Below are 26224 nucleotides of genomic sequence, written 5' to 3' on the forward strand. Positions count from 1 at the left end.
CCTCCCCCCTCCCCCAACACACGGATTACGTGATTAAACAGGAGTAATAAACATATGTTTTGAAATAAAAGCATCAGTTTCACATATTCGCTTTAAAAACATTGCATTCAATCACTACATCGTAATTATTGACAGAAATATATTTAGAATATGAACGTTAACATTAGGCATTTTGCATTGTACATTCATCCTGCATATTGCACATTATTCATCCTACATATTGCACATTCATAATAACCAATTGTCACATTTTTAAGCTCCGCACACACACACACACACACACACACACACACACACACACACACACACACACACACACACACACACACACACACACACACACACCAGACCAATACGTTGAGATCCAGATAGTTTTCCTCATACCAAGAACAGAATTTTTTAATTTCACTAAAGTAAATAGCATCAGAGTTGGATAGATCTTCGATAGCTGAATAATCAGAATATTTTGACAGGAGTTTCCTCCGTGCCTCTGCAGTCATTTGTGTACAGTGTAAATATAACAGGGGACAGCACTGTACCTTGGGATGCACCAGTAAAAGTAGAGTTTAGAGAAGAGTGGGCAGAATGAAAACGGACGGAGTGAGTTCTATTGAGAAGAAAACTTACTATCCAAAGAGTAAGCTTCGGATCAACATCCAAGCCTAGAAGTTTGAGGGCAAGGAGATGAAATTGTATTGTGTTAAAAGCAGAAGAGAAGTCAACAAAAAGGATACGACCAAAAGATCCTGTGTTGTCTAAATGTAGGAAAGCATTATGAAGGAGAGTTAGGATAGCATCGTCAGTACTTCTGTGTGGTTTGTAAGCAAACTGAAGAGAGTCAAGATGTTGTTTAGTGAAAGAAATTAGATGGCGAAGAACAATTTTTTCAAAGCATTTTATCACTATTGAAGTCAGGGCAACATGACGGTAATCATTTAGTGCGGCTGGGTTCTTTTTCTTGGGGATAGGACAGATAATGGATTTTTTCCAGATGCTGGGGACAGAGCAGTCCTTCAGAGAATAGTTGAAAATTTTACAGAACACGTCACACATATGGGAAGCACGTGTTTTCAGTAATCTTCCGCGGACATTGTCTGGGCCAACTGCCTTCGTGACATTCAGTTTTAAAAATAAAGATTCAATAACTTTTGAATCGATCTCAAAGTCCACACTTGTGTTCCTCGGTGTCTTCAGTTTGATCTTTTCCTGCAACTGTGAGATAACACTATCCAGTTCCCCTCCCAGGTCGTTCATTTCAAAGCGACAGTAGAAATTAGTAAGTGTATTTGAAAAATCAAGCTGTTCATCCCATTTCACTTTACAAGCGACTGTTTTCCTTTTCGTTTCTCCAGTGATACATTTCAACCCATCCCATGCATCTGCCATTTTTCCTGTTTGAAGCTATTGCCCTGCTTTTGATTTGACTGATTTCCCTCTGTCCCCTCCATAATTCCCCTCTTAGCTTCTATTGTATCAGTTTCCTATCCTTCTTGTTCCCTGACTGAAATACTATCTTTTTCTCGTTTAAAATGGTTTTGGGGAGAAATGCTCTCCGTACCAAAGCACTAATAAGTAAATACAGTATCATTGTGTTTTACGTCCAGTCCCCGCCCTGAACAGCCAGGGTCTACGCACGCATGCACCGGCTGACGCATGCACACGTCACACACACACACACACACACACACACACACACACACACACACACACACACATACACACACACACACACAGAGGTACAGGCACGGGTTAATAAAATACATAGGAAAAAGAAACATAAAGAACACACACACGCGTGCGCGCGCGCACGAACACACACACACACACGACACAGACACACACACACACACTGTGACACACACACGCACGCACACCCAGAAGCACACGCATGGTATCAATTAAAAAAATTTTTTTTATATATGTTCTAATCACACACACGCGCGCGCACACGAGCACTCACACATACACAACTTGAACACACACACACACCGTCACACACACACACACCGTCACACACACACACACACACACACACACACACACACACACACACACACACACATATGGATACATAGTGTATGTTATCAAGTACAATACTTCTGTAAATATGAAAATAGTGCAATAATGGTGGAAATGCTCTCTACCAAAGGGAGCATAATTCCATATGCATATGAAACTAATATATACGAAAAAAAAGTCAAATGAGAGAGAGAGAGAGAGAGAGAGAGAGAGAGACAGGAAATATGAGAAAACAAAATCAGCTAATGGACAGATGAGCTCATATCACAGAGACGGTAGGTCAAGTCAAAGAAAACAAGTAACATGCATTATAATCATCTCTCTGTGTGTGTGTATATATATATATATATATATATATATGTGTGTGTGTGTGTGTGTGTGTGTGTGTGTGTGTTTCATGAAGAGAGAGAGAGACAAGGCAAGACAAGACAAAATTCTTCATTTTCGAGGATAATAGATAAGCACTGGCGCGCTTTTTTTCATCCAGTCCCCGGGGCCCTGAAACAGGGTCTACACTAAACAATGTTACTTAAAGTCATAGCATGCGAACACGGCAATACTACATAAAGGCATAAGCATGGTAATAATCACACACACACACACACACACACACACACACACACACACACACACACACACACACACACACACGCATGGTATTAATAAACGACATAGGGAAAAAAATAACAAATCATGGAGAACACACACACACACACTTCTTCTTCCTGCAATGTCCATCAGCCGTTAGCCCGGCTATTATTGACTTAATGACATGTGGGGAGGGGGTGGGGGGTCACAGTGGGGGTGGAGGATGCGTAGCGTGGATAGGGAGAGAGAAGAGAGGAGGGAAAAGAATTTTGGCTCTAACGGTTAAGGCGCAACTGCATGTGGAGCTGCACTCAGGCCTACAGGCCCAAGGCCCTGTAGCAACCATCGAGCTCAATAGTCCCATTCAGCTCAGTGGTGGCAACCCAAGTGAAGCTGCAGGCCCGCAAATCGCCACACCACCGGGAAAAAAAGAAAAAGAAAAAAAGGCAGAGTTTACTGTGATCTGGACACCTTCGGAATGGTGTCCAAGGAGGCCGGGGGACTGGACGGTCTCAGCAGGGAGGGCATTCCAGTCACGGATTGTCGGGGGAAAAAGGAGTAGCTTCTGTAATCTGTGCGGCATGTAATCCGCTGGTACTGTTTTGTGTGGTACGTTCTTCTGTTGCTTGCAGTCAGGGGTTTAAGGCTGTCACAGCTTACGCATGCCAGGCCGCTCTGTATCTTGTACAGCATGGCAAGTCGGCTGGTGCGGCGGCGTTGTTGAAGGGAGGTCCACTGGAGCTGATCCAGCATATCGGCAACACTGGATGTGTTTCTGTGCCGGTTCAGGACGAAGCAGGCTGCTCTTCGCTGGGTTTTCTCCAGCTTGTTGGTCAATGGGGAAGTCTTTTTTTTTAGGACTATCAGCTTGAGCCCCCGTTTATGAAGATTTAGTAATGGCTTCTTGGTGTTCGCACTGGCGGAGTCCCATAGAGTTGATGCGTAATCTATTGTAGACTGGATATGTGCCGAAATGCCTTTGATCACGGCTGACTTTGGTGAAGATTGTTTGTTCGTTAGTTGATTTATGGCTTGCCACGCTGATTTGGAGTTCTCTTTTGAGGATAATAAGTCTCAGTAATATCAGTTTCTTCTTTTCTTTGCGCTTATGTGAGTTTATTTCATTTCCAGTTGTTTTGATTCTTCATGGTAACCATGTTCTTTCAGAAGGTCTCTAAGGTAGCCTGCCTCTTCCAGCTCTTTGGAACTCCAAGCTGGTTTTGGATTGTGTTTCACTCTGATAGTTTTCAGCCGGCGGAACATGTTTATTATATATTCCTGTAAATCAGTATTTCGGTCCAATATTCAATTGCTGAATCGGGATCTGTGATATCGTATACAGAAGAAAGCCTGGATTTTTTCACGTCATCTATGAATAGTTGTTCATTGAATTTAGAGAAGCATCGATAGGTTATTGTTTTTGGTCTGGTTTAGGAATTTTTACTCCTTCCTTCCCCCCCCCTCCCCGCACCCCCCCTCCCGTGACACAAAAATTTAATTGGATAGTTAAAGACAGGAACACACGTCTCTAATATGTTGCTTTTATTGGAAGTGTATATGTGATCTGTGATCGTCTGTGAGTTGGGCGTGACTCTGGTGGGTGTACTGATAAACTGATGTAGATAAAAGAAACTCATTGTTTGATTCCACTGCTTATTTACTTTCATAGGTCAGTGTTGAAGTCATCAAGTAGGATCATTTCCTTTGACTCTAAAATGACAGCGTCTATCATTGCAGTGAATGTGTCTAACCACTTTACCCGTTCCGCGGGATTCCTTTCACAGAAACCAGTTAAAACTGAGGGGGTGTTCTTCAGCTTGACTTCCGTCCAATGACTCTACATCATGTTGATCTAGATTAGGTAGACGTTTGAAGGTGAGGGATTCACTGACATAGACAAGGAGACCAGTCCCTCTGGCTTTCGTAGGCCCAGTTCGGATTATATTATAAGATAAGATAAGAATAACTTTATTATCTCCAACTGGAGAAATTTGGTCAGGTGCATTATCACAACATAGACAAGTAAACAACATGGGGACCATAACCATAACTATATCCTGGGATGTACATGTCAGCATCACTGATATGTTCGGAAAGTCTCGATTCTGAAAGTCCAAGTACATGAAAAGGCTTTCCATGGTTTGTTAGTAGGGAGGTTATTTCAGTAGTTTTATTAACTGCATGGTTGATATTCAAATGGGCAATCCGAGTACCTTCTTTTGATGGCCATACTTTTGAAAAGTATGGCCATCAAAAGAAGGTCTACGGATTGAGTTGGTTTGTAGTCATTTTTATGTTCAATATGTGGAGATTATAGGTACTTGTCAATCAGTGGAAGGGTGAAAACTGAAATAACAAAACAAAAAACCCACAAAAAAACAAAAAAGAAGAAAAAAGAAAATAAAAGACTGAGAAAAAAAAAGAAGAAAAAAGAAGAAAGAGCAAGCGGAAACGCAAACAAGATTATAACCAACGAAATAGTTCAATCCAAGAGTGAGAAGATGTGATAACACAATAGTTCAATCCAAAAGCGAGACGATGTGAAAATAAACAATCATTCATAACCAAGAAGCGAGAAGATGAGCACAGTATGTTTCAGTTCAGATGACTCACCGCAGCCAGTCTATTTTTATACATTGTTTGGTACGTGCACACATCACTTCACAGCAGTTAGATCGTTTAGCATTGAAAGTGTCTGACCAGTGTAAAATAATGTTTGGAACGTTTTCCCATTACCACGACAGCTGGTTAATTGAGTGTTAAAAGTGTTCTGTACAATTTTTCTTCTTGTAGCACACCAGTCTAAACACAGACGTAAAGAATAAAGTAAAAATAAAAATAAAATAAGATAGTATAAGGTAAAATAAAAAAACAAGAAGAAGAAGAAGAAAATATTTGAAATTAAACAGCAGTTAGAGGGTTCTGTCTCCAACAGTTATGGGCTGGGCGTCGGAATAGACACAAACACGTCGGCTAGGATCAAGGCACTGCACACACAATCAAGAAGAGATAACATATTGTCAACACAGCACTCGTGCCTATCCAAAACTTAACCCGATCACCGTGGGCTGAAGTTTGAGGTCGGAATAGTCACAAATATGTTGTTTTGAGTCAAGGCACTTTCAAGTAGAAGTAAAAAATCGGCGACACTGCACACGTCCGTATCCAAGCTTAACCCGATCACTGGAGTTAATAGGGGGGATGGGGGGAGGGGAGGGGGTAGGGAGAGATGTGGGAACACACACACACACACACATCAGTGCACGCACGCACACATACACACATACGCGCGCGCGCGCGCCACTATGCACACTTTCTATTGAGCAGCGTGATCAGACTTTGTAGCAATTGTAGCACCTGAGTGATCGCTTGGACAGGATAATTGTTGGGAGTGTCACCGGACGCGATGGGTGACTGAAGTGTGTTGGTGTGGTGTGGTCACGGTGAGACTGAGAGAGAGAGAGAGAGAGAGAGAGAGAGAGAGAGTGGAGAGGAGTACGAGAAAACAGTATCAGTCTATTATGGATAGAAAACCTCCGTTGTAGAGAACCTCAGGTATAGAGAACAGTTGGTCAAGTCAAAGAAAATAAAGTAACATGCATTATCATGAGTCGAAAAAAAGGGACCATGCGCATATTGGAGTACACACATCGATCTAACAACTGAGAAGCAAATGGCAACTACTGCATGAATATAAAACTAATTCTTGAAAAAAGAAAGATAAAAAGCAAACGTGACAGAAGTAACATATATTGCAGGTGAATAAAAAGTATCAGTATCAGTATCAGTAGCTCAAGGAGGCGTCACTGCGTTCGGTCAAATCCATATACGCTACACCACATCTGCTAAGCAGATGCCTGACCAGCAGCGTAACCCAACGCAGGCCTTGAGAAAAAAAAGACAAATACATAAAAATACTACTACTACTACTGTTTGTAAGGCGCAAAATCTTGATGAAGTCAACTCTAAGCGCCGGCACACACAAAAAAAGACAACAACGATGATAAATAAGCAAATAAATGTAAAAAAAATGCAGACACACAATCACACTCACACACACACACACACACACACACACACACACACACACACACACACACACACACACACACACACACACACACACATGCATAACAGATATGCAACAAACATGCAGCGGTTTCACAGATATGAAAGCACAACTGATCAACTACACATAAACGTACATGATCCCCAACACCGCACACACACATACACACACACACACACACACAAGCGCGCGCGCGCGCGCGCTAATAAAAAACAACAAACGGTAAACAGATGAGCTATTGATACATACAACACGCACACAGACACACAGACACACAGACACACACACACACACACACACACACACACACAAGCGCGCGCGCGCGCGCGCGAATAAAAAACAACTTCCCAGAGTAAACAGATGAACTATTGATACACAACACACACACACACACACACACACACACACACACACACACACACACACACACACACACAGATATATATATGTATATAAGAGAGCGAGAAGCATGTTGACGGGTGATAGACACTGAACGGAAGGTTTGGGGGGCAGGGGTTCTTAGGCAACTGTAAACCGGCAGAGAGAGAGAGAGAGAGAGAGAGAGAGAGAGAGAGAGAGGGAGAGAGAGAGAGAGAGAGCCCCCGGAGAGAGAACAAGAACAAGAACAAAAACTTTCAGTAACTGTGTAAAGGACACAATTGTTTATAAAATGGTTTTCATCTTTGACCACATTGCAACGTTTACATGCGTAATTTGAATTACATTTCAATGTTCTAAAAAAAATGATCCATTTATTGGGAGCAAACCAAGCCGTAATTTTACCAAACAGTCCCTAAAATACCTTTTATCCACAGTCAAAATATTGCTCACACTTAAAACCAGTCTTAAACAGTCTGTAGTTATGATATATATATCTTTAGACATTACCGACTCGTCCCATTCTTGCATAAATATATCTTTCATTCTTTGCATAAATAAATTACAAAAAAGTTTGCTCACAACCAACGCCTTGTTGCAACCAGACATATCCAAACCCTAGTCTAAATTAAGTTGTTGTTTTTTATTTTACTTAAGACACCCAGCATTTTTTTTCCCTTGAGAGAGAGAGAAACGTGAAAAACGTGAAAGTCATTTATTGTCCACATAGCAATACAGCCCTCAGGACAAGGGGGATATCATATTAAACATATTGTTGCACCTCTTGAATGGCCGGTTCTAACATCACACACACACACGCGCGCGCGCGCGCGCAAAATACATACTTAATAATGCACGCACTCACATGCGTACAGATACATACATGAAACGTGCGGTTAAATGTGGATCATCATTGGATTAGTTGTCATTTTGTTCCATTATCTTTTTTCTCACAAGTATTGCTTCTGCAATGAATCTAGCTAGAGCTTTCAAAGAGTTTTCATTGTCATTCGAAATAATACTCACATGATTGTGGCTAGGATTACCAAAGAAAGAATTTATCATACTACAGTTGTTGTTTTTTCCCGTTTATCGTCGTATGCGGTACAAGTGAAAAAGAAAGTGAATTTCATCTTCCATTGCACTCGCACACGACGGACACACATTATTCGCATCTTCTTCGCTGGAAAACCAATGTTTGAAGTTTTTTTTAGTCCACTCACTCTCAGTCTAAACCTGACGAGGCTATCTCTATGCCATTTATTTGTCAAGTTACACATGATAAATATTTTTCTGCCTGAAAGACGCTTTTAAAGGAATAAAACCACCTGTATTTACCGTTAGCTTCTAAGTTTGAATGCCAGTTTTGCTTATAGCATGAGATAAACCTGTCTTTAATTCCACTTTTGAAACCATGCTCATATCCAACCCCTTGACTCAACCAGACTATACCAAACCCATTCTCACTCAGTAATTTATGAATGCTCCGGCTACCCAATTAAAATGACCAGATTCATGTTTTGATAGGAGCATTTCATAGGCCTGTCTACATAGTCGCGACATTGGTAAAGCAGTAAGTTTTAACCCGCAGTATTTAATGCATTTTATATATGTTCTGATATATAGCCGGATATCTTCCCGTTTCCCCATTGACTAGTTTATTAGAGTGTATGCAAAGGAACACAAAGACATCTTTTTATTGCAAAAGTATGCACTTTTTCAATCTGCTTACAATCTTCGTGTAACCCCAATATTTCAGCTGCATAAGTTAAGAGTGGTTCTATCTGTGTATCAAACATTTTCCGGCAAAACAGATTTATGTCCATAGTCTTAATGATCCCCTTTTTCCCTTTTCTACAAACTTCTGACAAAGCTATACTAATACTTAATTTTGTTGTGAAAACCATTCCCAAATACTTATACGAATTTGTAACCTTTAGTTCTTCATTTCCGTAAAACCATCTTTCTCTAATTGCTAAATGACCCCCTTTTCTAAATACCATGACATTCGTTTTTTCAAGATTAACAATCAATTGCAATCGGTCAACTTCTCGTCTAAGACTATCTAGTTTGAGAGAGAGAGAGAGAGAGAGAGAGAGAGAGTAGTTTCGTTTTTCAAGCAGACGAGAGGGATCAGTATGCCGTTTCGTGTCAGAATCCAGTCAGCGAAGTCCCCCGGAAAAATACAACACACAAAAAGAGAGGTTAAGGACAGCCAATCACGTTTGAGGTCAAAGGTGATGGGCTGAAGTTGTCCTTGACCATTGATCACCTGCGAGATTCACTTGCCGGCGAGAGAGAGTCTGCTGCTGTGTTGGAGTTTAAGGACACGTCTTATTAAAAATGGGGAAAATCAAAGGTAATGAAGAGTATTTCAAGAATGATGATGAAATTAGGTTTTATTCTCTAAGAATGGTGACTATGATTTAAGTCTGTGTTTGTATGATTTCAGGCGGAGCAGTTGTCGAAATGCAGGGAGACGAAATGACGAGGTAAGATTGATTCACTAACGGACCACTGTGAAGTAACGCAAGAGTGCATACTATTCAGGGTTGGTTTACGTTCGTCTGATTTTATTCGTTCTCACCGCTCTCAGTGTGTCAGGATTGGAAAGACTTGTAACCTCCACCAACAGTCCGTAAATTAGCAGGGTATTTTTGATTCTTATTTCTTTCGCTGAGGGTAGGCAGTCAAAGATATGTTAACGAGTGTTAGAACATGTAATGCACTGTTGGGGTTACGGTTGTTTGGAACATAAACTATCTGTTGAAACAGAAACAGTCACTACTGACTTAGGAAAGTGTTTCTGTACGTGGAGCTTATGGTTGTCGATAGAAAAGCTTCTCAGTCCCCACACTCACTGTGTACGACCAGATCGTACGCCCCCGCCCTCAGGCCCAGAACAAGGCCAAAGTACGGGTGGGTCAAACCTATGGTTATTCGAATAATGTTCTAAAAGCTTGTCCCGTTTGTTCCCATGTTGTGCATAAGAGATTTTGTATTCTTTACTTGACAGACTGAAATCTGAAACTTTGTTGGTGGTTCATGGTCTTCTGTCTCTTACGAATGTTAAACTATATCTAATACTATAGTAGACTGTAGAGGTTAAGCATCTGAAAGGAACATAGAATGAAAAGACTTGAAAAAAAAAAGTTTCCTGGAAGTGGGTCTGAAAGACATGGATGGGCCAAGATGCAACCCGATTCTCAAAGAGTCAAACTGGGCAGAGGGGATGATTTTTCTCAGAACCTTTTCCCCCTCCCATGACTTGCCAAAACTTGTATGTTTGACGGGAGATGTTGGACCAATGCATGATGATAGCACAAAGCAAACAAGCTGATGATAATCAAAATGATGAATAGACCATGGACATGTAGGGAAGGTTTGAACATTGAAGTCCACAGTCACTGTTTACCATCATTATGAAATAGCTGTACAGATGAGTGTCATCAGTAGAATGGGGTCCACAGTAACAGGAATGTCTTACACTCTGCAAAGAAAAAGAAAAAAAAAAGAAAGAAAAAAAGAAAAAAGCTTCTCAGTCTGCTGAACAGCTATCCCCTGAAGCAATTTAGACAGGAAGGATGCATTTCACATCTGCAGAATTTGATGTGGCTTGGAGCTGTCATGAACTCTCAGTATCTTCATTGACTTCAAATTTTTGAAAGCAAAATGTTGACTGGTCTTCAGTTATACCAGGCTTAAATATTTGCATTAAGTCATGCAGTTGAAAACTTAAGAAACAAATTCAAGATTAATCAAGAAAAAAGGATCCCCCCTCCCTCACCATCAGTTGGAAATCCAAAGTACAAAGTTCCTTCAGTATAGTAAAGTGTCAAAGGTTAGAAATAGTTTTGACACAGAAGGCAAAAATGTCTTGATTAAAAACACAAAACACAAAGTTTCTTCTGCAAAGAGGAGTGTCACAGGTTGGGAATAATTAACAGACACAGGAGGCAAGAATATCTACTGTGCAAACTTACTGAAAATAATGATTAAAAACTCGGAACATTGTGTCAATAGCTGTTTGATTATGTTGCTACATAAATGTTTTCATTGTGTCAATAGCTGTTTGATTATGTTGCTACATAAATGTTTTCCTGAAACATATAATATTCCATATTTACAGGTTTGTTATTTTGTTATGTGATGCAGTCCAATATGCTTTCAAAATATATATATGCAGTTTGTCAAGCTGAAACATGATTTTTGAGTTGTTGAAACATAGTGAAAGTAAAAAAATGCTGAATCATCGCTGGCTGTTGAATTAAAAGCAAAAATGCCAAGTCATTTTCCTACGGATGAATAAATGTTACCCCCCAAAAAAACAACAACTGTTTTTTATGTTAATGTTTGCTGTGTGACAAACTGACCGGGATGAAAAATAACATTCCTGCTCTTCCCAACTGAACTTTGGGACCGCATGGCAAACAGTGTATGCCTGCAGGCCAGTGTGGTAATAGGGAGGGATATAGTGACCTATATATCTTATCTGTTGGTGTCAGGAAGGTTAGCAAGGCATAGGCAGGTGCTGGTGGACTTTGACCTTGAGTTTGAATGGGAAGAAAAGGCAAGAGGTTAGGTCTGAAGACAGTTTGTAAGGACTGATGTTTAACACACGCTATTACTCAGATGTGTACTTTTCCCCCCTATAAATTGATTACTTTAGAAAGGATAACGAAAAAACTCCACAATTTTTTCAAGAATATGACCAAACCATCATTGCTTTCATGCTGGGAGTAGTTTAGACAGACTGACACACATGTATGCACTCGAAATGTTTATAAATTGATAAAACATAATTTTGCTTGTCAAGTTGTATGCAAGCAATAGACTTATGCTTTTTTGTTTGTTGAAAAGTGCAGGTTATACATACAAACACAAAAATTACTTAGTCTGTGCTTCTGTAACATAGTTTAGTGAAACAGGCCTTTTTTTTTAGGACTGAGCTCTTGTTGCCATCTGTGCTCAAATAAACATGTTTGTTTTAAGAGAAAAAAAATAATTTACCTATTTTCCATTAAAAAAAAGTTCTAGTTCCTTGCAGACATTCATATTTCTTTAGTTGCCAGACTGTTGTTATTGTGCAATTAAAGATTATTTATCGTTTCTTTTAAAAAAATATTAAAAAACATAAGATTCACAGATGATTTATTTTATATTTTGAGTATGCTGTATAAGCTTTCAGTTTGTCACACTTAATATACATGAGTATATTAATTGTGTAACTTAGTGTACACATTCAAATTAACTTCTGTTTAATCTGATGTAATTGTATACATGCATGTATGCATGTGTATATATTTACATGTTAATTTTATTTCATCATATAGTGATACACCCACTAGCAGTGGGTTGTGTTCCAATACCCACCAGCTATGGGTTGTGTTCCAATACCCACCAGCTATGGGTTGTGTTCCAACGTGTGTTCTCTTGTTCAGCATACTTGGGCAACTCGTCACACATCAATCTGAGACATTTAGATTCACCACAGATGTTGGTTGGGTTTTGTGGGCACCTTTCCAAAATCAGTGAAAAAGTGAAAGGTTCAGAGCTATTCTGCAGTGTTGATCAACAGGTATTCAAAGTTACACAAGATAGTTCATTATTTTGGCATTCGTAACCTATATGAGAGAACCTAACTGCATCATTGCAATTCTTTTTTGTGACTAAGTTGCTGTGCTGGATTGGGTTAGTTTATACACAGACACTGTTGCTGTGTTTGAGTGAAACTGCATAAGATGGAAACATCTTTGCTTCCCCTTTCAATAATTAAAATTTTTTTAAATCATAAATTTGATATAATTTAAAAAAAGAGAAAGATTTGTAATTATTTTTCAGTTACATCCATAAGAACAATAATAACAGTAATGACTACTAGAAAAAAAAGAAAAGAGAATGAAACAAACTCCATTGTCAAAAGTTACACTTAATTTAGTTTCATAGCATCAAAGAATGCTGTGAATATAATGTTAATAGAATTTAGACATTGAAATAGATGCAGAATATATCATATTTACCGGTATATGCTATGGTGTGTAGCCTGCATGCAGGTAAAGTGTCACCTGCACCTCCATGCTATCTTTTACCCCTTCCCTTCTTCTTCCCTCTTCCCCCAACAACTTCTCTTCCTACCTTCCCTCTCCACTCTTCTAACCCCCACCCCTCCCACCCGCTGTCTGGGGTTCAATACTCTTTGATGTCAGTCTGATTTTGTATTCCTCTTTCCTCTGCCCTGTTCCCTGTCTTTGGTCAACGGACTTCATGCAGTCTCTGTGACAGTGTGGATAGTGGTATGCCATGACTGATGTGGTATGTTTATGCGGTGAGCCGCATATTCATGTAGTCTGTTTGGTGGATGTCTCCCCAAGGATTGGGAGAGATTTATGCTAATGTGATCCAACCTGATCCTGCCTTCCCCTTTTTAACATACACACTGACACACACATGATACGAGGGTCATTCAATAAATAAGGTGAATTTTTCGGTATAAGCACTTCTAATACAGATAGAAGCTTACTTTTTTCTTTTTTTTTTCAACGTAGTCTCCCAGCACTGTCACACACTTTTCCTATCTGTTCACAAGCTTCCGTATTCCCTCAGCGTAAAAATCTTTGGACTGATGTCTCAGCCAGTCGCTCACAACACTTTTGACTTCATCGTCACTTTCAAACTTCGTGCCTCTCGTGAACGCTTTCAAGGGACCAAACAGGTGAAAGTCTGAAGGGGCAAGGTCTGGGCTGTAAGGGGGATGAGGGAGCAGTTCCCAGCCCAGCTCGTTGATGGTCTGCACCGTTCGGGCTGCTGTGTGAGGCCTTGCGTTGTCATGATGCAAGATGACTCCTTCTGACTGATGACCCCTGCGTTTGTTCTTTTTGTCTTTCTTGACCTGCCTCAGCAGTTCACAGTAGTTGGCACTGTTCACAGTGCTTCCTTTCTCAAGGAATGAAATGGTGATTGGGCCTTGCATATCCCAAAAAACGGTGAGCATCACCTTCCTCGTGGACCGCTGGGACTTGAACTTCTTCTTCACTGGAGAGCCTACGTGCTTCCACTCCATGGACTGCCGTTTGGACTCAGGCTCATAGTGCCAAACCCATGTCTCGTCACATGTGACCACCTTCTTCAGAAACTCATCACCATCCTTCTCATAGCGGCAGAGACACTGCTGGGACAACTCGACCCTCCTCTGTTTGTGCTCTGGAGTAAGCATCTTTGGCACCCACCGGCAGCTGACCTTCGAGTAGCCAAGGTCATCATGGACAATTTTGTGTGCTGTCCCAACAGATAAGCTCAAAGTCCTTGCAATGTCATCCACTGTCACCCTTCTGTCAGACTGAATGAGGTCATTGACTGATTCGATCACCTCAGGAGACCTCACTTCTGTAGGCCTTCCAGGCCTGTCTTCATCCTCAACACTGCTCTGTCCTTCTTTAAACAATTTAGCCCACTTGTAGACATTTTTTCGGCTGAAACATGTGGCACCATACACAGTTGACATTCTCCTATGAATTTCAACTGGTTTGCACCCTTCAGCAACCAAAAACTTGATAACTGACCGCTGTTCAATCCTGGAGCATGCTTCTTGGTCGGCCATCTTTGTTAATCGCCAAAACTCTCAAAGTTTTTTTTAATCTGCAAAACAAATTAAATCCATGTGAAAAAGAAGTAAAACAAAAAACAAAACAAAAAAAAAGTAAGCTTGTATCTGTATTAGAAGTCCTTATACCAAAAAATTCACCTTATTTATTGAATGACCTTCGTATATTGATATATATATATATATATATATATATATATATATTATATATATATATATATATAACTAATCGACATGGTGATTGAAATAGAGCTGTTGACTGGATGTGTGCAGAGTCATTTGGGACCTGATAAAAGAAAAGCTGATCCTGCCTTTTATTGACCTGGAAATTCATTTCTTTGACCTGGGGATAGAAAGCAGAGATGCCACCGATGACAAAGGTAAGAGGCAAACCTGGGACATTTTTCAAAAAGTAAAAGATTGCTTTTAAGTTATGTACCGGTAATGTTCTGTTTGTTGGGAAGTGAGATGGACTTTGAAAGAAAAGTATTTTGCATGTTGATTTTTGTAGGTATTTAAGTTTTGCATTTATGCATCTGCCTGAAATCAGCAGGAGAAAAAGAACTTATGCAGATGTAGTCAGGCACAAACTTACACACATGAGTGTTCACACACACACACACACACACACACAAACACAAACACACGTACACATATTTTAGAGAAATATTCTGGGCCGATCATCATACCCTTTATTTGTGTGTGTTTGAACTGGCTTTACCTTTTTTGACCCACTTGGGTAAACAAAGTGAGTCTATGTAAAAGTCCTGTGTTTTGTTGTCTGTGTGTGTGTTTGTGTGTTTGTGCGTGTGTGGTAAACTTTAAGTTTAACATATATTCATTTTCTCAGGACATATTTAATTAGTTGATTGCAAAATTGGCCCAAAAATAGCAAATTTATTTCCCACACACTCTGATTATAATGACATTGCACTTTTGTGAAAGGCACATGAAACATTTAGATATTTTGATAAATTTATTGTTACATTTGTGTTTCTGATTCACAAAGCTTAGCACTTTTATGTGACATGCTGACACACTGAGTAATAAGTCATTTTATCATTGATCCAACTGGATCTTTTGCTCAGTATGCAGCTGAAATCGATGCACACATGACATCTCTGAAATTCATCAAAATTGAGCTTTCCAATGGGAACTAATCTCTGTATACCATGGGAAATAATTTTCTTAATTAAAACCGATCTCCTTCATTGAAAACATTTCATTTTATAACTTTTGTCATAGAAAGGTTGCTGTGTTTTACACACGGTGTAAAATTCTAGCACTGTCTACATTAACCTCCTTTGTGTGTGTGTGTGTGTGTGTGTGTGTGTGTAAAATAGGAGTTCAAACTAGATTTAAAAAACCTTCATTCTCTAGCACTTGCAGCTGATTAGCAATGATATATTATTGAAAGGAAGTAATGGAATCTGGTGTATTTAATTGAGAAGGATTTGTGCATAGACTGCATCACAGTTAAAAACTTATTAAATTATGCCTGTCCACGACTGATCACTGAAATCAGCAAATCTCTCACTTTGCTGAGAATATTGCCATTGAAGCACAGTTACATTCTGTTTGAACTGTGCTTGCGCTTTTGAAGTATTTTTTCCTGTGTCTGTTTCCAATCAGTGTAAAAAAATATACAAAGCGTGATACACACACACCACAAATACACACACACACCCATTAAAATATATTATTTGTTTGAAGTGTGGACTCACACCATGGAGTTTACACAGGCCTGTACAGATCTGGAGAAAACGATAGCATGTTGCAGTGTACCTGAGGTGATGGCAATGTCTCCTTAACCAAGAACTAAATAACTGAAAATTATGAAAATAACCTGATATAAATTTATGTCATCACCTTGATTAAAGTAATCAGTTTATTGCACTGATATTGAATATTATTTTTGGATATAGATGTAAGGATATGCTTTTGCCCTGTGGAAAGTCTTTGCTACCAAGCTTAACAGGTTCAACTCCTCTCCAGCACTTTTTTCTTTATCTCCAGTTTCATAATCTTTAATATAGAACACATTTTTAAGGATTTTTTTTCTTCTCATGATTCCTTTGATAAATTGCATGTAACAAGTGAGTCTTAAGGCCTTGCTTCTCGTGCTTTATTTATTTATTCTTTTATTTTTATTTTTTAAATTTTTTTTTAGCTTATGTTAAGTTACAGTAGAGAATGATAGAAGCACTTTTTATGCCAGTGTTTGGTGGCATTTAAAGTATTTCTCTTTCTCTCTTTAAAAAAAACTCTTTTTTTTTTTAGCTGTAGATTTGAACAGTTGGACAGGCAAGATGAGTCACATCTCAATTGAAAAAAAAAAAAGAAAAAAAAAGAAGAAAAAAGGAAAAAAGAAAGTGCAAATACACCTTTGGCAAAAAGCACAGCTGGATTGTACCAGCCTTGATTGATCAAAGCTACACTCTACACACATGGTGTGTGATTGCCAGCATCCATGCTCACTATTTTGCTTGGTCTTTATGTTGATGTTTTATGATGGTGTGTTGGAATGTGCAGTGACGGTGGAAGCTGCCAATGCCATCAAGAAGTATAATGTGGGGATAAAGTGTGCCACCATCACTCCTGATGAGAAGAGAGTGGAGGGTTGGTTTGCTTTTTCAATGACCTTTACTCTTTTTGTCATTTTTTCCTCCCTTCTTTTTAATTTTCTTTTACATCCTTCATGTTGGTTTTTTTTTTGTTGTGCCTTTCTCTTTGGTGTTGTATTTATTGTATTCCCCCTCTTTATTTAATTTTTGTTCCCATTTACATCTTTTATTCTTTTTGGGTTCTCTTTGTTGTATTTATTGTATTCTTTTATAAAAAAAAAATCTTTACATCCTTAATTTTTTTTTAGTTCTCTTTGTTACATATATTCATATTGTGTTGCATTTTAAAAACATGATGATTATTTGATTCCCATGTTTACCCTTTTAGGTATTTGTTGGTTTTATTTCCACTACTTTGTTCTGTTATTCATGTGTGTGTTCATGTGTGTATGTGTTTGTGTGTGTGTGTGCAAATTCATTAGTGCATGCATGTGTGTTTTTGATAGTGTGTGCGTGTGTGTGTGTTTGAAACAGAGTATGGTTCAGTATATTACTAATCAGAACAACAAATCAGAAACACAGTTGATTTTCTTTCTAGCCATAAACTCAACCCACACAAGGACACATGCTCACACAACCTGTTACCACCCTTTCCCAACACATGTACTCTTCACTTACGCAGACACATACACAGCCAAAAGTCACACTGATAAAACAATTTGCAGCAGGCTGAAATGTGGTTGAAAAGAAAGATCACAAAACCCCCCCCAAAACAAACAAAACAAAAATCTTGAAGACAAATGACTGATTGGTTAACTGAAATGTAGATTTGGACTTGTGTATCCTTTTATTCTGCCCCCTTTCAGTTTATTCAGTTTATTCTGTGTGCTTAAGCCCAGTTGGTTCTTGTCACTCCTATCAAGGGTTTGAGTACACGCTTCAACACATGTGAACTCAGACATCCATGCTTCTGTGCACACATGCATGCACACACACACATGTAGGCAGGTACGTGGGCACATACTGACACACATTCCGTACCCTATGAACCCTTCCCCACCTGCATTTATACACATTCAAACACACACACACACACACACACACACACTCACTGCAAAAATATTCACAACTAAAGCATAAAAACATATCTAAACATGCTCCCACAGACACACACTGTGCAAAGATGCTCACATACAAAAGTATAAACACGCACACATACACACACACACACACACACACACACACACACACACACATGTATTCACCCATTGACACAGACACACACACAGACCATGATCAAAGGAACTGATGATTTGCATGATGCCAGAAAGCAACATGATCTTCTGATGGTATAAAGGAGTTTGTCAGCTTGTCTTCTACCACAGAGTTCAAGTTGAAGCAGATGTGGAAATCGCCCAATGGAACAATCCGTAACATTCTGGGAGGGACAGTGTTTCGAGAAGCCATCATTTGTAAGAACATTCCTCGTCTGGTGCCTGGCTGGACGAAAAGCATCGTGATTGGTCGTCATGCATTTGGTGATCAGGTAGATTTATGTGTTTGTGTGTGAGTTTGTGTGTGTGTGTGTGTGTGTGTGTTTCAGGATTTTTTGTTTGCCTTTTTTTTCTTGTTTTGCTGTTTGCACATTTTATAGCTTTGAATTTGAAATAGGCCCAATTCCTGTGTATGATAGATTTATTCATTCACATTGTCGTTTGAAGTTATGGGGTCTGACATTGCATGCTAGGTGACAGCTGTGCAGCACACTGACTGTTGACATCCAGACCTCTCTCTCTCTCTGTCACATGGACACACACACACACACACACACACACACACACACACACACACACACACACACACACACACACACACACACACCTACACCTCTTACCGCTATATACACTTAAAATAATTGATAATCAATAAGTATATGTTCACTAGTGTAGCAAGAATTAGCTACTAACTGACAACCGAAATGCACTAACCCACTTTTTATTATGTTATTCACTTGTACTTTTATGATAATGTTATAAAGCAAGAATTAGCAACCAACAAATAAGTGAAATGGTATGACCCATAGCCCTGGAAATACTGCTAGCAGCAATGATTATTATTATATTAATGAAATATTTGATGGGACTTTTCTTCAGTACAGAGCCACAGACTTTGTGGTGCCAGGGGCAGGAAAACTGGAGATGAAGTTCACACCAGAGAATGGCGACAAACCCATGGAGTTCACCATCTTTGACTTCAAAGAGAGCGGCGGTGTGGCCATGGGCATGTACAACACTGATGCTGTGAGTGTTCGGCTGCATGCTCATATGCATGCACACACTCATGCACACATGCACACATGCACACACACACACAATTACATACACATACACATACACAACACAGCATACAGCACACACACACACACACACACACACACACACACACACACACGTGCACACACACACATGGGCACATACACGTGTGCATACAATGTGCACATATACACTTATACAGTTACACATGCACACCCCCATACTCGACCACACCACTGACCCACTTGACACTCCATCCCACCACAATTCACCCATCCACACCACACCACACAACATTGTACAGCACCACACCACACCACACCACACCACACAACAACATACAGCACCACACCACACCACACCACACAGCACCACACCACACAGCGCCACACCACACCACACCACACCACTCCACACCACACCACACCACATAGCACCACACCACACCACATAGCACCACACCACACCACACCACACCACACCACACCACACCACACTACACAACATCATACAGCACTACACCACACCACACAGTATTTTACATCATCTGTTTCTGATGATCAGATTTCAGGGGTAGACATGTACATTCAACACATTTAGAAGTCAAGTGCATCCTCAGTTACTTCAACAAACTGACCAATGTCTTTTTTTTCTGCCCTTGACTCTTTCAGAGCATCAAAGACTTTGCCCACAGCTCCTTCCAGTTTGCCCTCCAGAAGGGATGGCCCCTGTACCTGAGCACCAAAAACACCATCCTTAAGAAATATGACGGTCGCTTCAAGGACATCTTCCAGGACATCTATGACTCCACCTACAAGGCGCAGTTTGAGGCCAAGAACATATGGTATGAGCACCGGCTGATCGACGACATGGTGGCCTATGCCATGAAGTCTGATGGAGGGTTCATCTGGGCCTGTAAGAACTATGACGGCGACGTGCAGTCTGACTCTGTGGCTCAAGGTTGGTTGAACAATGGCACTGCATTTTTAATTGATTTATTGTTCATGGGGGTAGGGGGTCAGGCAGTGGGATGGCGGAAAGAAGGGAAAGTTGAGAAAAAAGAAGGGAGGGAGGGAGTGTTGGGGGTTTGAGGGTGGGATGAGACTGGTCCAGGCACATGGGGCGTTGGGGGTCAGGGAGTAGGTAAGATAAGATATGGCAAAACTCTGTTGCATGTTAATGCACAGAAATTTGCCTTTTGGCTTGAGTTTATAAGCACTTTTATGAACATTCATGAAAATATGCAATACAATATTTAGATAAAATTGATGTTGACTAGGGAAGAAAAAACATGTCACTGACACTGTCAGATAAGATAAACTAAACAAATGTAGAGCAGAATCACCTGAATACGGTGGTAAAGAAAGAAAAGTAAAAATAAAGAAGAATTATTTTACTTTTTTTGGGGGGTAGGTGTATGGGGGAGGGTGGGGGGGGAATTTGGAGAATTTAAACAAGAAAGAAACCTGGGCTGAACTTTTGTAGTACTGGAATTACTGTAAATTCTGACTGTGAAAAAGAAAAGAAAAAAGAAAATCACAAAACAAGATTGTTGCAAACAGATAATACAAAACATATGTCTCCTTGAAAGAAAGTAGGAAAAATAGGAAGAAAACGTCAATCCAATAAATGTGACTATCTTCTTTATTATCATTTACTATTGTTGCACAGGGTTTGGCTCCCTGGGCATGATGACGAGTGTGCTGATATGTCCGGACGGAAAGACAGTGGAGGCGGAAGCTGCTCATGGCACTGTCACTCGCCACTACAGAGTGCACCAGCAGGGCAAGGAGACCTCCACCAACCCTATTGGTGAGACTGACGACAGTAACAGCACTAGCTCTTGTGACACTTGGTGGTGCAAAGGAAGAAAGCCTGAATGATAGTAGGGCAGTAAAAGATCATATGGCAGAAAGAAAGTCTTGTAGTAAGAGGTACAATGGAAAAAAACAAGGCACAAAGTACAGCAGTAAGAGGCCTCACAACAATATGATGTACAAAAGAAGAGACCTTGAATGATACCACAGCAGAAAGAGATAATCTGGCAGAAAGAGATCATTTGGCAAAAGGAAACTGTCTGGCACTGAGATATAATTTGGCTGTTTGAGATCATCTGGTAGATACAGTCAGGCAGTAAGAGGTACAATGAAAGAAAAAAAAACGAGTTGTAGAACGGCAGTAAGCGATCGTTCTGCAGTAAGAAATAATGTTTGTGTGTGTGTGTGTGTGTGTGTGTGTTCCCAGCGTCCATCTTTGCATGGACCCGTGGCCTGGCCCACCGAGCCAAACTGGACGGCAACACGGAGCTGACCAAGTTCTCCCAGTCTCTGGAGGAGGTGTGCATTGAGACCATCGAGTCTGGTGTCATGACCAAAGACCTGGCCATCTGCATCAAGGGCATGAGCAAGTCAGTACTTTGTGTGTGTGTCTGTGTGGGGGATGGGGTATGGATGGTGTAGGCGTATATATGTGAAGGCATATGTGTGTAGGCATGTGTGTGTGGAGAATGTGCGTGTGAGGAGGAGTGTGTGGATTGTGTGTGGAGACTGGGTGTGTGAGGAGGAGTGTGTGGATTGTGTGTGTGTTATGTGGGTGTGTTTGTGCTTGTGGGTGGATGTGTTAAGGTGTGTGTGTGTGGTTGGATGGGTGGATGCATGTGACGGGAGGATGTTGGGGGGGATGTGTGTTGTGTATGGGTGTGTATGCACTAGTGGATGTGGGTTGAGTGAGTAGCCTGCATGTGTGCATGGCTGTGTTTGTGTGAGTGCATGCATGCACATGTGTCCTAGTGCTACATCTTCAGGTTTTATTTACATGCATAAAGAAGTTAAGAGGAAAGGAGAATGAGGGAGGGAGACAGAGAGAGAGAGGGGGTGGGGTGGGGGTGGGGGTGGAGAAAGGATGTGTATCTGGTCCATCACAGTGCTGACTGTGAAAACATACATATGTTGGTAACAATCTGTTCTCTTCCTTTTCAGTGTCACACGGACAGACTACCTCAACACCTTTGAGTTCATGGATGCTCTGGCCGCCAACCTGAAGAAGAAATTAGGGCAGAGTTGACTACAGGACATCAGCAAACTGTGATGGTGCAGACAGTAGCGACAGGAAAAGGTCATCAGATTAGTGTTACCCATCACTCAGAAGCTACATGAATAAGCTTTAAGATAAGGGTCACCAATCATAAAAATAAAACAAAATAAAAAAAGTCAGTGACCTTTGACAATGTTGTTCAGCAGACAAATGCCTTCACATTATTAATTGATCGTTTTTTGTTTACTGTTGTTGATTGGAATGTGTCATTGTGCGTTGTTTTGGTGGTGTTATCGTCTGGTATGTGACCCATTTTTTTTAAGCAGATTATTTGTTATTAAATCATGATTGATATTTTGCATTACCACATTAAGATGTTCCTTTTATTTCCATTCTTTTTTTTTTCCTTTTTTTAAATATTAATTTCTGTATTGCATATCCGTGATAATCTTTTGCTTTTGCTTTTAAAATTTTTTTTAATCTACATTTTTGTTTTTATCAACTTTGTTGTTGTAAAATAAAAGGAATTTAGTCTGTTTTATACAAGTGGTGATTTGTTCTAGTCTCAGTATTTGACTTTTTGATTTATTGGTTTCCCCCCCTGGTTTTGGAAATATTCCAGTTGTTGTTTTTATTCAATTCTTTGTGATAAACAGGGCAGCAGAATCAAACATAATTGTTGTTGTTGTTTTTTCTCTTGGAGAATTATGATGGTGAGAACAACATCAGTGTTTAGGTTGCTAAAACAGTGAATTTTAAGTATCCCATATGACAGTGGTTTTTTTTTTTTTTGCTTTTTCTCTCGTCTCTCACCCTGACATCCTTGTTTTATTTATTGACCAGTTCTGGCTTTTCCAGTCATTTAATAGCTCCGCATGTAAATGTGCTGTCAAGAATGTCGATAGGTCTTTGACTAGAAAACAAGCTTTAATGCTCAATACCCTGGTTGCAGAAAACAGTTTTTTTTAACACATTGAACATTCCTTCCATTGATCTTCCAGCAGTTGAATCGGATTCAGGTTTTGAGAATTAGTATGATGATGGTTCAAGCAATTTGCTTCTCTCTCTGTGTTCAGTAAGCAGGTGTTTTTAATGTGGGTATTGGTCTTGCAGATACTTTTTGTGTTCTTTATAAAGGGAAAGTTGTTGCTTTTTTGTGAGGATTATTTTATTTTGTTTAAAAAATCCTATGAATGATGGACATTTTGTTAAAGTTTGTGAAATTGATGTTGAAATTTTGGGCAATTGTTTAGGAACCATGTTTTGTATTGAATGTATTTTGGCTTTTTATCACCATTATCATGTCCTTATGAAAGTGATATTCAAATTTTGGTGGTTTTTTTTTTTTTAAACGTCATCTTCTGTTTATACATAGATATCTTTGTGTAATTTGAAATTTTGATTATGGGGGATAAATATGTAGAATATAGGAACATCACGTGTTGTGTGTCTAGTTCAGACATTAATGAAACTGTGTGCATTTCTCTTCAAGAGAATCTCTCTGGCTTTTTCTTAAGAGTAATTGTTGTATAATTACTTGTAGCAGTTGTGAGTTCACAGTGTAGCGTGTTGACAAATCAAATCATTGTCAGAAGGGTATGAAAATCAGAAAGATGATCGTGTTGGTGATTTCATGGGCATACAGAGTATTTTGCTGCATTCTTTTTGTCCAGAGGCATGATTGATCCATTTGAGACCAATTTATTGGTACTTCTCAGTCAAACGACTTAAATAGGTTATGTATCAGTTCCTTTGAGTGTTAGATGTTCACTCTTGTCCCCAGCAGGTGACACCTGGGGTGATAAAATCATATACCTTCCTTGAACAATATATTGAATGTACCTACTAACATGTTCTTTGAGGACATGTGGAATTAACCGTGGTCAAATACAGGTGCATGGCCTTTCCTTTTTTTTTTTTTTAAAGGTAGTGTTATCTTTCCACAGTTTCTTTTGTGATCCTTTTAGTATTGTTACAAACATAGCTTTTTTTATTTAAAAAAAAAAAAAAAAAGTATCTTCTTGTCGACATCTGTTTTTCATTTTTTTTCTATCTAGTTAAAACCACATTTGTAAGCTGGACAAGTAAGCCTGAGTGATGGATCACCTGTTTTGTCATTGATTGATGGCCTGTCTGTTCTCACAGTCTGTCATATAGCACTCAGTCACCCGAGTTATTCCCTGACGCATTGTTCAGCCTGCAGTAAATAAAGGACAGTGTATCACATGGTTTGTATGTTTTGTGGAAGAAGAGCTACATTACCTACCCCTGTGCCTTAAATTTTGACCCAAACTGGAAAACACCTCAGCTCCTGTCAGCATTCTGGCTCTTCCATCTGTTGACAATCCAATGATATGCATTTCATTTGCATTTTTCATCTTGTTCTGGTGCTCAGTTCTGTTGCACACAGTATTTTCTTCATTGGTATAGGAAAAAGCTAATTAAAAAAACAACTGATAATCACTTTTAGAAAATATTTTGAACTTACCTGTGTATAAAAAATTGTCAGTCTGAGAAGTTATGAGTGCTTTGAAAAGCAAGATTTTTGCCATGTGTGTACACAAAGTGAGTCCATGTTGTCAGTAGTGGTGGTGGTTGTGGTTTCTTGCCCCTCCACCACTCTCACACCCTAGTTTACCTCACTCCCTGGCTGTCCAATTCCACAGGTCCATGCCAGTCAAAATCCAGCCTGGAAGAGTTTATTGCTAATGTCTGACGTTCTCAGGTATGTGAGCAACAGCAAAATGTTCTCCAAGTCTTTGGCCAAAAGTGTTCCACAGTTAACAGACATAACCTGGTCATCACTGAAGAAGGCACACACACACACACACACACACATACAAGACATGCACCCTTATGTGAAATTCTGAGAGTAGTACATAAAGGAAAATCCTTTTTTTTTTCTTTTTTGTCTGTCTCCAGAATTGTGTGTTCTCTTTCAAGAATGAGCCCTTGTGGAATTATATTCATGGAGTGGTGACAGCAAGTACTTGTTTTACCTTGTTATGTTTTACATATGTACACACACACACACACACACACACACACACACAGAGGCTTCCCTTTTGGAAAGAAAGTTTCATGAAGAATTTCCTAAAAAAAAAGGCGAATGATTTGTACATCATGGAAGAGATTGTTTTTATTGTTATGAAGAAAGTGATCACTTCTGATAAAATGATCATTATCTTTCATTTATAAGTTTGCATGTATATGAATAGAAATTATGGTACCTTTGAAAATTTGCATGGTTTTGAATGAGTGTGTGTTTTGGTTCATTTTTTAATTTTTATAAATGTTTTGTTGATTTTCATTTTAGCATATCATTTAATTTTAAGATCATCCTGTTTTTGAAGTGGATGAAGAATTAGTTTGCTCAACTTTTCTCAGTTAACTCAGTAAAACACTCTTCTTTCCAATTAAAAGGATAAGAAAAGGAACATATCAATTTTGTGTACTTTTTTCATGATTTGCAAATGAACATCTGGTAAAATCTGTCTTCTCATAATTCTTTTCAAAGAATTACCATATCTCAGTGCATCATTTATTCATTTATCATTTATTTAACGTATCTGTAATAGTTGTCTGTAATGAAAAATACTTACATAGAACTGTTTGCATTGTTTGCTGGATGACCAACGAAGTAAATTGATGGACTGCAAAA

The 26224-nt window shown here is 39.4% G+C and overlaps 1 protein-coding gene across 1 annotated transcript; it reads left to right on the plus strand.

Annotated features, from left to right (window-relative positions):
- Positions 1 to 9304: 9304 nt before the first annotated feature.
- Positions 9305 to 26224, plus strand: LOC143286810 (isocitrate dehydrogenase [NADP] cytoplasmic-like). Its single transcript, XM_076594608.1, has 10 exons — positions 9305 to 9413; positions 9507 to 9546; positions 14928 to 15034; positions 17187 to 17273; positions 18604 to 18764; positions 19372 to 19518; positions 20202 to 20490; positions 21202 to 21342; positions 21775 to 21937; positions 22509 to 26224. Exons 1-10 carry the CDS (start codon positions 9398 to 9400, stop codon positions 22591 to 22593), a joined length of 1236 nt encoding a protein of 411 aa, XP_076450723.1. The 5' UTR covers positions 9305 to 9397; the 3' UTR covers positions 22594 to 26224.

Source organism: Babylonia areolata, chromosome 10 (genome assembly GCF_041734735.1).
Source record: "Babylonia areolata isolate BAREFJ2019XMU chromosome 10, ASM4173473v1, whole genome shotgun sequence".
NCBI classification, from domain to species: domain Eukaryota; kingdom Metazoa; phylum Mollusca; class Gastropoda; order Neogastropoda; family Buccinidae; genus Babylonia; species Babylonia areolata.